Source organism: Spermophilus citellus (assembly GCF_964194105.1).
Source record: "Spermophilus citellus genome assembly, chromosome: X".
Lineage (NCBI taxonomy): Eukaryota > Metazoa > Chordata > Mammalia > Rodentia > Sciuridae > Spermophilus > Spermophilus citellus.
The window spans coordinates 69516641-69532419 of NC_138190.1; the positions used below are offsets into that span (position 1 = coordinate 69516641).

Below are 15779 nucleotides of genomic sequence, written 5' to 3' on the forward strand. Positions count from 1 at the left end.
AAGGAAGTACTAGGGACTGAAGTGGAACAAATTATATTTCATGCCACATATGATTATGTCAAAATGAACTCCAATATTATAGAGGTTCCCTTTAATCTCTGGCTGAATGCTAAGGTGGACATGTGCAGAACAAGACTCCACAAAGCCAGGCAAAGGATTCTATAAACTTAACAATTATCAGAGTTCACAGAATGTTTGGAATTATTCAAAAGTGTTGGAGGGAAAACCCTCTCTGTTGGGCACACTGGCTCACAACTAATCTGTGACTTGGAGGCTGAGGCAGGATTTGAAGCTTGAGGCCAGCCTTGGCAACTTAGCAATACTCTGTCTCAAAATCAAATATTAAAAAGGGCTTGGGGGCTGAGGTTGTGGCTCCAAGGTAGAGCACTTGCCTAACATGTGTGAGGCACTGGGTTTGATTCTCAGCACCACATATAAATAGTCCATTGACAATTAAAACAAATCTTTAAAAAAAAAAAAAAGGGGGACTTGGGATATGGCTTAGTGGAACACCCATGGGTTCAATCCTCAATACTTGTCCCCCACACACCAAAAGAGAAAAAAACCTCTTAAGGAAAAGTTTCCTTTTTGGCAAATTTATTTTATATCTAGATCATGGTGGTCCGACTGAGCATTCTGAAGTATCCAGCCCTCAGGTTTTATGGCACATGCCCTACCTGAGAGTCCATCCTGAAGATAGAGGATTTCTTTTCTTATGTGTGTGGTGATGGGGATTGAACCCAGTGCATTGTGCATGCTAGGCAACCACTCTATCAACTGAGCTACATCCCCAGCCCAATAGAGGACTTCTAAACTGAACTTGATTTTTAGTTTTAAGAGCACTGGAAAAGGGCTGGGGATGTAACTCAAGAGGTAGAGCTCTGCTTAGCATGTGTAAGACCCTGGATTCAATCCTGTGTGTGATAAAAAACAAAAGAATAAGCACACTGGAAGAGAACTTTGCCATGGAATCTTTGGGAAAAGGGATCTCACCATTACTAGCTTAGCATCACCTATTTAACCAAATATTAAATAGTGAGGCCTCTACCAACTGTTTCTTATGGCTTTGATGAATCTGGCAAAAAAGGAAAAAGTATGGTGTTTTTAAGAAGGGATTTATCTGAATAGATCTTTCCTTTAACCAAAACAGAATACTGTATACCTTTTGGGACTACTGAAAGTAAGTCTACCAACTTAACATTTTGGGCTTAACATAATTAATGTTCTTTCTAAATCCTATTTGAACATGAACAGAGGTTCTGATATTCATCTAGCACCTATGTGGTAGGTAGAAAGCATAAGGGCTTGAATTCTACAGCATACAGTCTATTGTCGCCAAGTACAAGGCTGAATCCTCGTGTAAGTACTGCATCCTTTTAGTTACTGTTAAAAGGATAGTTACTTACCTTTTATTTTTTTACCTAATAACCCCTAATTTTAGCATAAAGCATTCTGGCTATATATATGATCTAAATATGTAACTAGTGAAGTTGATAAAGTACTATAGAAATATGCTTCTATGTAATATTTATGTAAAGGATCTGAATGGAAATCAAAATAAGAGCCAGGCATGATGGTGGGTACCTGTAATCCCAGACACTCAGGAAGCTGAGGCAGAAGAATCACTGGAGCCCAGGAGTTTGAGACCAACCTTGAAAAATAGTGAGACTCGCCAATCTCAAAAACTAAATACTAAACATAAGGGCTGGATATGTAGCACAGTGGTACAATGCATGACTAGCATGTGAGAAGCCCTGGATTTGATCCCCAGTACTGGAAGAAAGGAAAAAAACCTGCAGATTTTCAGGGCAAAATGGTTTGCACCTCCACTACAGCCAAACATATCCTAGGCTATATCCAGAATGTTGTCTTTACTGAAAACTGCTTCACCTCTGAAAGATTCAATTCCAATATGCTTTCTTATCACAGGCTTGCATCTGGTCTAGTTATGAAGGTATCAATTTCTATCTCCACAATCTGTCTCCATCTTTTCATTCTTAATGCTACTTACCTTCGTTCAGGACCTTAGTATTTTTAACTTGGACTGTCGTCAATAGTTTCTTTATTGGTCTCCATATCTCATCCACTTCCAATTCATTCTTTGGATAGCTTCCAGAATTATCTTAATAAACACTTGGTATGCCCCCCTCTCCTAATGACTTAATGAGATGTAATAAGCCTTTCGTGATTTGGCCCTTGTCTACCTTTAAAATCATACCTCAACTACAAAACCTAGCTAGCTCCCACTCTGCACTCTAGCTAAACTTAACTATTTGCACTCCCATCTACTTTTCCATCTATGTTGTCTCTCTCTGGAACTTCTACCCCTATCCTTCTCCACTTGACTATCTGATTGACATGGTAGTTGCTCAATAATGAGCGATCATGATCATCATCCTTCAGTATTCAGCTCAGTAGTTACTTCCTCTAGGAAAAGTTTCCTGACTCCAATACCAGGAGAAAACACATAAAGGATAAAATAAAAAACAGTCCTAACCCTTTATCTCAGAAATAACCACTATTATTACTTTAGTGTGTTTCCCCCAACCTTTTTTCCTATGTATATACATCTTAAAAAAAAAAACAAAACAAAAAAAAAAAAAAAAACAGTATGACTGAAACAAACAGCCTTATGTTCTGCTTTTCTTATTTAACATTGTGAGCATTTTTTGGTTATTTCAAAAAAAAGCTTTTAATTAAATAGATGACACTATAATCATTCCTTTATATTAACCATTTAGGTTTTGAAGGATCATTTATAGGCCACTAAAGTTTGTATTAATTTATTTTCCACCGAGTACATGATTGCTTAGCATCATCTTAATTTTTATATCCATACATGTTTACCAGACTATAAAGTCTGTTGGCTTAACCATTTTTAAGTCTCTCAGCTACCAAACAGCTTTCCAAATGTCTCATCATTTTATACTGCCACACCAATAATGTGAGAGCATCAGCCTTACCAACATTGAGTCCTTTCATTAAATATTGAGCTTGTTCAGTAGGTGAATAAACATTTATGGTCCACTAAAGCATTTGTATTATTTTCCACCAAGAGCACATGAATGCTTAGCATGATCTTTATTTCTTTACCTTTTACCCATGTATGTTTACCTGACTATAAAGTCTGTTGGCTTAACTATTTTTAAGTCCCTCGACTACCAGATAGCTTTCCAAATGTCTCACAATTCTATACTTCCAAAACCAATATGTAAGAGCACCAGCCTTACCAGCATTGAATACTTTCATTAAATATTGAATTTATCCAATAGGTGAAAAGAAAAATGGTACCTCTTAATTTCAATTTGCATTTTTGATTATTTGTGCAATGGAATGTTTATTCATATTGACTAGCTATTATTTTTGTCTTCTGTGACTCATCCATCTGCCCTCTGCTGCTTCTACTATTAGCATCTTCTGGTTTTTTTCTTATTGCTTTATCCCTTCTGTCTTAAGTCAGGCATCACCAAGTCAACCAGACTTTCTGTAATTTTTGCTCATCACTTGCTTTATTCAGTCTTTTTGTTAAGACATTTGTAAACCCACCAACACTTCCATCACCAGGTTTTTAGATAATTAGCTTTAGGTGTTTTCCAGAAATAATAACAGAGAGGTAACTGACCTGACAAGAGGCATTTTCACTCTCTAATTTCCAATAAGAAGAGTACAAGGGAGAAAGCAGATTCTTTCAACCCAACCCAAAAGGAATAAAAATGGAAGGCTCATCTACTACTTCCTTTAATGAAACATACATGATATAGTCAAGTATAATTCCCTGAACTTGTCCTGTTCTTTTATTCTTCCATGGTATTGAATATTCCAGAATATGCCATTTCCGTGATCTTCTCCCTTTTCTCCCTCCAATTCTCTGTCTCTTAAACTTAGAGCCACCATAAATAAAACTGTTATTATAGGGGAAAATCAAATTATCATGTGGATTCTTAGTTGAGACCTCAGAATGTTAAAAAAAAAAAAAGTCTCTCAAAGCCCTTATCTCCCTCTTCTATTTTTCTTAAAAAAAAAAAAAAAAAAAATTGTGGGATTATTGTTTCCCTGCTTTGTTGTTTTCCCATTTAGGATAAAGTAAAATTACTGAGTACGATGCACAATGCCTTCTGATGCAACTCCTACCTCTCTCTAAACACATAACTCATTAGTCAGTTACCAAAATGTACTTTTTTTTTTTTTTGTGGTACTAGGGTCTGAACCCAGGGGTGCTCTAAAACCAGGTAATATCCCCAGCCCTTTTTTCTTTTTTTCATTTTGAGGCGGGGTCTTGCTAAATTGCCATGGCTGGCCTCAAACTTGTGATCTATCCTTCTGCCTCAGCCTCCCAAATTGCTGAAGATTACAGACATGCACCACAATACCAACTAACATGGACATTTAATTGCATCCACAACTTGTTTCTTAAACCTATTATGCAATTTCGGGTCTCTTGTGTCTTGCTCTTCTCACTACCTAGAACATTTTCTCCTTCATATGCTTTGCCTAGCAAACTATATTGATCCCAGCTCATGAAAAACTTTCCCAGAAAGCTTCCTCTACATCTTACTCTCATTTAGTCTGTCCTGTGATACGCTGTACATGTTTCTAACATAAGTATTTTAATTTTTTTTTCTTTTCTGTTTCCCCAACTAAGCTATAACCAATTTTGGGGAAGGAACTATATCTAATTTGATTTTGTACTTGGAATATCTATTATGCCAGCATATATAAAGTACTCAATTCAATGTTTGCTTAAGAAGTGAGTTACTCAGAAATGAACTTCATAAACTTGTTTATGAAGCCCTCCTTAACCCTTAGGTTAAGATACTCCTTACCTTACTGTCCTCTAGTGCACTTTATACATCATTCTGTTATGTCCCTTATCAAGCTGCATTTTAACTCTACCAACTGAATTGTGAATTATTTGAGAACAGTGAACATCTTTACTATCAGGAGATTAAGTAACGAGCACAGAGCCTAGCATGTATTATTCAATTAGTTCATGTACTGAATACAACTCCATGCATCAAGGAAACTTACCATGTTCGAAAGTCACACATTCCCCTAAGCTCCATCTAAGGGCCTCGGGCATAGGTAAGTTTTCATATCTTATGGAAACGCAGTGATGACTCAAAGCCCAAAGTAATATCCATTTGATTTTTATTCGCACCTCATTTTTCTGTGCTTTACAGAATTTCAAAAGTAAGCATCGACTACTTTTTCATCATTAAAAGTTTAATAGCAAGCTTTACAGCTCACTAACATGTGTGCCTGTTTAAAAAAAAAGCAGACTAAATCACTTGACTGATTCAGCTGACTACCACTTCTCAAGGCTGCTGCATACACTTTAATAAAGCTAACTAATGTTAGATGGATGGAGGATGGACAGATCGATGGAAAGAGAGAAAAAAAAGAGAAATACCCACCATTGTACTTAACACTGTTGGCCAGAATAAGGTTTACATCATCTAGAAAGCTCTCCCGACTCTGGTACTTGTGCTTGGAGATATTCTATGACATAAAAAAATCAGAAACTTAGATACAAATATAAAAAGATATCAATTACAAAAAAACGCATTTCAGACCAAGTCACTCACCTTACGTATAGTCTCTAAATCCATTGGATTGACAATCACTTTGTAATAATCTGGAACAAACTTCTTATTAACTGGGTGATGAAATGGCCAGGACTAGTAAAAAAGAAGGCAAGCACAGGAAATTAAATGGTTTTTCTTTTTTGTTTGTTTTTAATTTTTTACAGTACTGGGGATTGAACCCACGGCAATCTACCACTAAGGTACATCCTAGACTTTTTTAAAAATATTTTTTATATTTTATTTTTTAGTTGTGGTTGGACACAATACCTTTTATTTATTTTATGTGGTGCTGAGAATTGAACCCAGGGCCTCACATGTGCTAGGCAAGTACTCTACCACTGAGCCACAACCCCAGCCCATCCTAGACCCTTTTCAAAATTTATTTTGAGACAGAATCTCACTAAACTGAACAGGCTGGCCTCTTATTTGCAATCCCCCTGGCCTCAATTTCTCAAGTCATATTACAGAGTGTGTGCCACCATGCTTAGCTGGAAATCATTCTTTTTTTTTTTTTTTAACTCATTTCTTTTTAAAAAATATATATTTTAATTGTCGACCGTCCTTATTTATATGTGGTGCTGAGAATCGAACCCAGTGCCTCACACATGCCAGGCAAGTACTCTACCTCTGAGCCACAACCCCAGCACTGGAAACCATTCTTTACACCAGATATGCTCATCTTTTGTTGGGTCACAAATATTCCTGATGCAATCTATAGACCTTTTCCCCAGAAAAACTCATGTTCATATAAACTTTTGTGTATTATTTAAGGAGTTCAGGGGTCCCTTTAATAAGAGTTCCTATGCCCTGATCATTAACAGTTAAAATTCCTTATTCTTAAGGTTCAATTCCTAGTACTACACACATGAAAAAATAATAAATTTTCTAAGTCTCATCCAGAAAGTTTACAGCATTACACACTTAGAACATATGCCTACAATGCATAAGAAAACTCGGTTCAGAATTTCTGGGAAGGCTCATTACAACAAAGTGGTTCATAGAATCAATAAAATAGATTTGATGATAGCCCTGACAAAAAGTTGAAAATGGCAAACCCCACCCCCCACACCCAAAAGACAACAAACACGGTTATTATCACAGTGTTTGTTTAGGCCCTTACTAAGTTGCTGAGGCTGGCCTCAAACTTTTGATCCTCCTGCCTCAGCCTCCCAAATTGCTGGATTATGGGTGTATGCCACTGCTCCTGGCTTTGGCATCTTTGATTTTAATAATGGAGTACTCACACAGTAAAAATGTTGACATTTAAAATTATGTACGAGTTTCTATAACCTGACATACACAATTGTTAAGAATATAATATACACATACATATACTATACTTTCTTTCCTTTCCCCTCACAATATTCAGCAGAAACCACTTACGTCTGGAACTGCCATCATTTTTTGGGTGACAATGTTGTCTAGAATGAAGGAAAATGCCACTTGATCATCATCATCAAGCAAGGGATTGATAGCTTTCTCTAAACGAGCCAATTTATCTTCTTTCTGAAATAAAACAAAACCAAGCCAAGATAAAAGTTTCCCAGATATAAATATAAAGATGAGGAGTATCTTTTTAAAAGTTTCCCAGATGTTTCCCTGTGGTGCAATCCCCATATAAAAATTAAGGATTGGGCTGGGGATGTGGCTCAAGCGGTAGCGTGCTCGCCTGGCATGTGCGCGGCCTGGGTTCGATCCTCAGCACCACATACAAATAAAGATGTTGTGTCCACTGAAAACTAAAAAAATAAATAATAAAATTCTCTCTCTCTCTCTTTGTTTCAAAAAAAAATTAAGGATAATTTAAGGTTCAGCAAGCTTTTTTATGACCCTTGCCCCAAACAAGTTGAACTCTGAAATATCATTTGGTTCTAGGTGAAAAGTATAGAGAGATACTCCACAGGGTCAAAAAGGATCTTTCAACAACTTCCTTAGATATTCTACATTCTAGAACACTAAAAGTATACATCCCTGCACATCAACAGCTTGGCTCCCACAACAAAAACACCTTTAGTAAATAAGGCTTTATTCATCATACTGGGCTTTTTTTTTAAAATGTAGAACCATATATTACTAAACACACTAAACATTGATTAGTCACTATTGATTAATAATTTTATAAAAGAGAACTTAACCCAATAAATTCTTTTCAGACTCTGTATATTAAAAAACTCTGTTCCCACTGTTCCACATCCACCTCAACATAGTTTTGTTTTTTAATTTTATCCTTTCTAATGGGTACTAGTAGTACTTAACTGTGGCTTAAATATACATCTCCCCAATGATCAATCAAGTTAAAAATTTTCTCATGTTTATTGACCATTTAATTATCCATCCTTTGGTGAACTATTTCAATAGTAACATGATCATCACACTTGTGCTTTTGTGAGCTTGGAAAGTGCCACAGTTTTATTTGGTAAGACGGTATATAGATACATTATATTTGAAAAATTAAAATTCTTCCCTGCCAAAACATTAATCAGTCTCTTAGTGACAGGGAACTCCCAGGGAAGTCAATTTCCTTCCCTCTTTCTAAGGAGTTAAATAATGTTCTAGATCTTAATCTTAACTTTACTATTTAATAGTCATGATGCCCAAAACAAGTCATTTTTTTCCATATGGATTGAGCTTTCCCATCTACAAAAAGGACTGGCCTATAAAATTTCTAAGGCTCCCATGTACTAAGCCTCTGCCACTCTTTCTCCTATTAAATTTGTATACCTTTCTCCTGACAAATCCCCTACTTCCTAAATTCCATAACTCCCCACCTTTATGTCCCATTGCCTGTTTTACCTCTTTGAGTTTTTCATCACAGAGATCCAGCATGGATTGAGAAATCTGGGTCAATGAGTGCTTTGGACCTACAGAGAGAATAGTAAGAGATGTAACCATTAAATGCTAGAGGCAAGAGTTTCCTATGCCTTTTAACATATTTAGTTAAGAACCTAATACCCTAGGGCTTGCTTCAGCAGCACATATATTAAAAATTCAAACAATGCAGAGATGCTTAGCATGGTCCCTGTGCAAACATGACACATAAGTCCATGAAGCATTTCATATTAAAGACAATAATGACTGGGCGCAGTGGTGCTTGCCTATAATCCTAGTGGCTCATGAGGCTGAAGCTGAGGCAGAAGAGTCGCAAGTTCAAATTCACTCTCAGCAAATCAGTGAGACCTACAGCAACTGAGACAAAAAGGGTTGGGTATGTGGCTCCGTGACTGAGTGGCCTTGGATTCAATCCCTGGTACCATTACATAAATAAATAAAAATAATTAAAAATAATATTCTAGTGAGTCAGGTGATTGAGGCAGGTGGATCTTTTTTATTTTTTCCTTAAGATTTTGATTTTTTTTTAGTTGCAGATGAACATAATACCTTTATTTTTGTTTATTTTTATGTGGTGCCGAGGATCCAACCAAGTGCCCCACAAATGCTATGCAAGTGCTTTACCACTAAGCCCAAGGCAGGTAGATCTTAGGTTCAAGGCCAGTCTCAGCAACTTAGTGAGACCCCATTGCAAAATAGAAAAGACTGGAGATGTAGCTCAGTGGTAAAGTATCCAAGCTCAATCCCCAGTTCCAAAACAATAAATTAGTTAGTTAAAAAGGGCTGGGGGTATGGCTCAGTGGTAGAGCACTTGCCTACCATGTACAAGGCCCGGAGTTCAATTCCCAGCACTGAAAAAAAGAAAACAGAAGACAATTGGGAAAATAATGAGCTACAGATGTAGATCAGTGGTAAAGTATTCCTGGGCTCAATCCCCAGTAATCCCCACCCCACACACACACAAAGGCAGAGAAGAGTATATGAATCATGGTAATTAAGAGTACAGAGGCTGGGGATGTGGCTCAAGTGGTAGCGCGCTCGCCTGGCATGCGTGCGGCCCAGGTTCGATCCTCAGCACCACATACAAACAAAGATGTTGTGTTTGCCGAAAACTAAAAAATAAATATTAAAAAATTCTCTCTTTTAAAAAAAAAAAAAAAAAAAGAGTACAGGCTGTGGAATTAGATATACCTAGGTTAACATTGCTACACTGAAAATAAAATATCTGTACTTTGCCACATTGTAGCTGCATGATCACCTTGGTCAAGTCATTTAAATGGTACTGGCCTGTATGTTTATCTGAAAAATAAATAGTAAAACAGTACCCATTTCAAAGTTTCCTTACAACAAAGTAAAGAAAAAATTCAAGTAAAGCACTTGGTGGTATTTCTACTATTATCAGCATTCAGTATGAGGAAGAAAATAGAGTGAACTAGAGGGGGATATAAGGCTGGGAGATTTTTTGTGTGTGCACACAGTATCAGGGACTGAATCCAGGAATGTTCTACTACTGAGCTACATCCTAAAGCCCTTTAAATTTTTTATTTGGAGACAGGATCTCACTAATTTGCTGAGGCCAACCCCAAACTTGTGATCCTGCATCAACCTCCCCAATTGCTGGAATTAGAAGCATACATTACTGCAGCCAGCTGAGAAATTACCAATTTTTTTTCTTGTGGTGCTGGGATCTTGTGCATGTGAGGCAAGCACTCTACCAACTAAGCTATATCCCTAGCCCAAGAAATTACCAATTTTTTTAAACAAACATCTTCACTTCAGTGACCCGTAGGCACCTCAAGGTCTGTATCCTCAGTCAACTTTTACCTTTCCATTCCTCTTAAAAACTGATTTTGTGGGGCTGGGGTTGTGGCTCAGTGGCAGAGCACTCACCTAGGATGTGCAAGGCTCTGGGTTCGGTCCTTAACACCACATAAAAATACATAGATAAAAATAAAGGTATTGTGTCCAACTACAACTAAAAAAAAAAAAAAAAAAAAAAAAAAAATTTGCTTTTAAGTAATTATCCTTGCAATCTGAATGACAATTGGACCTAACAAATTTATTCTTCCCTTGTATATGCCTACATGGCCCTGAGAATATAAATAAGAAACATACTTTCTGCAGGAAGTCACAAAGTGCTGATATATATATAGATAATTATGATATACTAAGACTAGGAAAGTTGATTTAATTGTGCTGGGGCACAGAAAACAGAAAAATGAGTCTTTTGAGTAATCTGGTAAGTTATTTTAAATATAAATGGAAATTCACCATTCAAGGGAAGAAAAGGAACGTCAAAGAGAAGTCCATAAAGGTATGAAGAAACAGCATTAAATTTTTTTAAAGTATTTTTTTTTAATTATACATGGACACAATATCTTTATTTGTTTAGTTTTATGTGGTGCTGAGATCGAACCCAGTGCCTCACATGTGTGAGGCAAGCATTCTGCCCTGAGCCACAACCCCAGCCCAAGGAATTTTTAATGAAATATAATGGCTAAGTGTTATAGGAGTCTACATAGTAAATATAGAAGCTGATCATTAGCCATGAGAGTAGATAAATAGGTTGGGCTGGCTTGTAAAAGGTTTTAAAATCTAGATTCTACTATTGTTCCATGCATACAGATGAGAAAGGCTATGAGAGGTTAAATAACATCTACAGTAATTCAATTAGTAAGCAGCAGGGTCATTATTTATATTCTATCTATACTCTGAATCTCTACCCTACACATCAGTGCTCAAGGAGTCAACTGAAAACCAGAAAATATTAATCCTTTATATGCAGAAGCTGTATCGTTCATGTCTTTTGAGTCTTAGAAACAAATTTCTTCTTCCTTGCCTTTTCAACTTCTTCGTAAAGTGGACACATAATAGTCCCTATAACATATTTGTAGGCCAAGGCAAAGATTCACACACAGCAAATATGGTCACAAATGTATACTTCACACAAATTCCATCCCCACTTAATGCGGCACTCTACTACTTACCTAGGACTATTTCATCTTCCCACCACTCCCCATACAACTGTTTCATTTCAACATAGACTCCAAATTCTCGAGAATATATTAAGATTAAATAATGGGAAAGGGAAGAGAGGGGGGATAGGAATAGGAAAGACAGTAAAATAAATTTGACATAACATTCCTGTTCATGTGAATACAACACCAGGGAAAATCTACGTTGTGTACAACCACAAGAATGGGATCCTAATTAGAATAAATTATACTTCATTTATGTATAATGTGTCAAAATACACTCTACTGTTATGTATATCTAAAAAGAATTTTAAAAATGGACAATAAAAATATTAAACAGTGGAAATAAAAAGTGATATTTTTTATTAAGTGACAGAAACTATGCATTGCCTGATTTTCATACCCACAAATGCACTAATACGTTGTAGTTCTTTCAATTGTTCCAGTCAAGTCTGAATTTAGGCCCAATAAGGGATAACAATGATCTTAATGGTGACCTTGGCAGTCAAGAAACATGTGGTTCTTACCATTGTAGGTTGCACTATTTTTTACGATTAGCTCCAAATGTTCTCTAAACTCTTCCCGAGATGGATAGAGGCGTTTGCGCACATTTTCACGGAGTGTTTGTAGGTCCATTGGTCGAGTGATGATTTTGTAGTAGTCCTTTACAACCTTTGCATTAACTGGCGTGTGGAAAGGGTATGTCTGTGAAAACAACAGCCAACATCATTCTTGAGCAAAAAACACTTGCCAGAACCAATACCTGAAGACTCTCACATCTTATCTATCTCCCTGGCCATCAATTCTTAAAGGAATCTTTCTAAATAAAGTAGGTCTATTTAATGTACTATTAAAAAATATATAAAAACAACACCATAAAAAATTAGGAGTTCCAGGAACCTAGGTCTATATGCTACTGCCCTCTATCTAAAATCAGAGATAAAACAAAGGGCCTTGTCATTCCTACTTTAGATATCCAATGTAATGAACTCACATTTGGAAGATCTCTCATGTCATTGATGATAGACTCCAAGATGGATGACAGTGTCACCATAGGGTCTGTCCGGCGCCTGTGGATGGATTTATGAGGTCTCTAAGGAGAAACAATAAGTCAGAATGCTTTATCAAAAACAAACAAAAAATTACAAAATCACATTTCCTCAGTAGATATAGTTTAGAAATCTTGTAATGAACAGCATGAAAAATCCTCAGGGAAAGACCAGAGGGAGAACCTAAATCTAAAGCTGTCAAAGACAGGTCACAGAATAGGAAATCAATGAGAACCCATCTGATAAAAGCAGGCAATGCAGATACTCACATTCAAATAGTCACAGTGAACAGTGGTTCCAACACGTCGTTTCTTCTTGGGAGGAAGTTGCTGTTTAGGGAACTTGAGAACCAGAGATTTTCTGCGAACCTCATCTGCACTGCAATCAATAAAACTTTTATAGCATGCAGACCCTATTTCTAGTTCCCAGAAAAAAAAAAAGCAACTACAACAAAAAAGTCCAAAGTACCTGAGCATGAGCCTGGGAAAGAAAAAGCCAAACTAAAGGCCGGACATCCACCTTCTAAGGCTCAGATCAAAGCAAGGCCTCACACTATCTCCAAATTAGTAAAGAAGTAAACAAGTCACAACCTTACCCCAGCTTCCTATTTGGAAGATGCGGGAACTAGGCTAAGGGAATTTTAAGAATCCTCTAATTCTAATGTTCTGTTCTAGAATTAAGGGCTAGAAAAGTTGACTCATTCAGAACAGAAAAGACAAAGAAATTTAAAAAAGAACTTAAAAATTAAGAAAAAACTAGTTTGGGTTTCCCTCAATCATTAAAATCCATCCACCTTCTTCCTTTTTATTGTAAGGGATCGAGATATCACATTTTCCTTTTCTAATGTGCTTTAAAACATAATGACCTACTATAGATACTGACAAATAAATAAAGATGGAAGAAAAAAAACCTAAAACTGAATACAGATAAATATATCAAACTGATTTTAAAATTTATACACAAAAATAAATTAAAAAATATTTTAAAGTTAATACCTTTGATTGCACTACTTCAGCAGATACAGTTCAAGGACTAACTCCAAAACACATCTTGAATCTATTTTATAGCTTTGTTGTAAGTAATGGCATTGATACAGTAATTCTGAAACTATTTTGTACTTATAAGAGCAAATGAATAAATACATTAATACTGGTTATCAGAAAAAAGATACAAATAAGAAACAGAGGAGGGGATTGGAGCTGTAGCTCAGTGGTAGAGTGCTTGCCAGCATGAGTGAGGTACTGGGTTCAATTCTCAACACCACATAAAATAAATGATATTGTGTCATTTTAAGACTAAAAAAATGTGATTACAAAAACAGAAAAGGATGAGGAAGACTCAATCTATAGGTACAATTTGAATTGAAAGTATCAGTATGAAGTTGTGATTTAAAATACATGTACATTTCCCAGTTCTGTTCACTAAAAATGCCTAGAAGCATTCTCAGAGATAATAAGCACATCTAACATCCAGATCTTGTTTTCTAAATGCTATTTCCCAATAACAGAACCTGTGCTCCCTGGAGTAATGGTCATTTCTAGGTGTGGGATAAGGAAAATTCAAGGAGAGCCTGTAACACACCTTATGCCAAAAAGCAAAAGAAGTTCTCAAAAAAAATTACAGAGTCATTTCAAAGAGATGACAGTATCTGGCTTAAAGGAGTGAAAGTTAGGCTATTATCTAAGCATTGAAATTAATGATGTTGATTAAAATACATTGAATTTACAAATTAAGAAATTCAGAATCCATAGTAATAATTTTAAAAGGAGAGGAGAAAACTTTTTTTTTTTTTTTTAGTACCAGGGATTGAAATTGGGGGCTGAACTCAGGGGCGCTCAACTACTGAGCCACATTCCCAGCCCTATTCTGTGATTAGAAACAAGGTCTCACTGAGTTACTTAGCACCTTGCCATTGCTGAGGGCTGGCTTTGAACTAGTGATCCTCCTGCCTCAGCCTCTAGAGCTGCTGGAATTACTGGAGTGCACCACCATACTCAGCTAAACATTTTTTTTTTTTTTTTAGTACCAGGGATTGAACCCATGGGCGCTTAACCACTGTGGCATGTCACCATCTAGTTTTTTTATTTTTTATTTTGAGACAGGGTCTCACTAAATTGATGAGGCTGACTTTGAACTTGCCATCATCCAGCTTCAGCCTCCCAAGCCACTGGGATTACAGGCATGCTCCACTGCACCCAGCAAGAAAGAACTATAGAAAAATTCCATCTATGTAGAGGGATGTCAAAATTAGAAAAATCACCCATTTGCAACCTCCAATGAAATAACTGAGCCAGGCAGTGATAATCAATGGGTGCTAAAACCAGTAAGATTCAAGAATAGATTCCACATGTTAATTCCAAAGGGAAAAATTTATTTACCTTTGTTACTATATCTGGGAATCACTACGTTAACAAGATGACAAAACTAGTGGGAAAATCTAACATTACATGTTTTCTAATACAGTGAAGTGTATAGTATCACTTATGTATGAATTAAATGGCAGGCCAAAAAATATTTAATCTGAATCTAACCAATGAGAGAACAATCACACAAAACCAGAAATGAAATATTTTATAGGATAATTGTTCTAGACTCTTCTAAAACTTCAATATCACACACACACACACACACACACACACACAAAAATAAATAAATAAAAGGTAGGAAAGACAGTTCTAGATTAAAAAGAGACCCAAAATTTATCCAATGTTTGAAGTGGGATTGGATCCAGAATGAGGGGAGGTCAATAAAGAACATTGAGACAACTAGGAAAATTTGAATATGGTCCAAATACATATTACTGAATTAATATTAACTTCATGAGGTATGAGAATATTACCATGTCATTATATCCGTATTCTTAGATGTGTGCTGAAGAATTTAGGAATAAAAGTCATGATTCCTGTGACTTACTACCAAAAGGTTCAGAAAAAAACATTTTAGGTATACAAGAATAAAACAAATGAAGCAAAATGTGAACAACTGGTGAGTTACGATGAATAGTAATATTAAATTTTTTCAACTTGTTTTTTTTATAACTCGAAACTGAACCCATGGTTACTTTACCACTAAGCCATATCCCCTAGCCCTTTTTACTTTTTAGACAGATCTCACTAATTTGCTAAGGCAGGCCTTGAACTTGCCATCCTCCTGTTTCAGTCTTCTAAGTAAGATGGAATTATAAGCATGTGCTACATACAGCTAAATCTTTGAACTTTTCTATGTTTTGAAGTTTCAAACTAAAAAGTTGGAGAAGCCAATTTCAGAACGACATTTTATTATTTATTAGACTCTCTGAGGGCCAAAGACAAACATTAGCATAGTTTATATGTCTTCCCAAC

General features: G+C 36.2%; 1 protein-coding gene across 9 annotated transcripts in view; it reads right to left on the reverse strand.

Annotated features, from left to right (window-relative positions):
- The window catches only part of TAF1 (TATA-box binding protein associated factor 1), an 81789-nt gene that overhangs the window by 34113 nt on the left and 31897 nt on the right, over positions 1 to 15779 (reverse strand). For all 9 annotated transcript variants that reach the window (XM_081277356.1, XM_081277354.1, XM_081277353.1 and 6 more), the window contains 7 exons: positions 12708 to 12816; positions 12384 to 12482; positions 11917 to 12094; positions 8379 to 8446; positions 6969 to 7091; positions 5586 to 5678; positions 5415 to 5499 (listed from right to left, as the gene is read on the reverse strand). In XM_081277356.1, coding sequence (XP_081133482.1) covers positions 5415 to 5499; positions 5586 to 5678; positions 6969 to 7091; positions 8379 to 8446; positions 11917 to 12094; positions 12384 to 12482; positions 12708 to 12816 — 755 coding nt within the window. The remainder of the gene's footprint in view (positions 1 to 5414; positions 5500 to 5585; positions 5679 to 6968; positions 7092 to 8378; positions 8447 to 11916; positions 12095 to 12383; positions 12483 to 12707; positions 12817 to 15779) is intronic.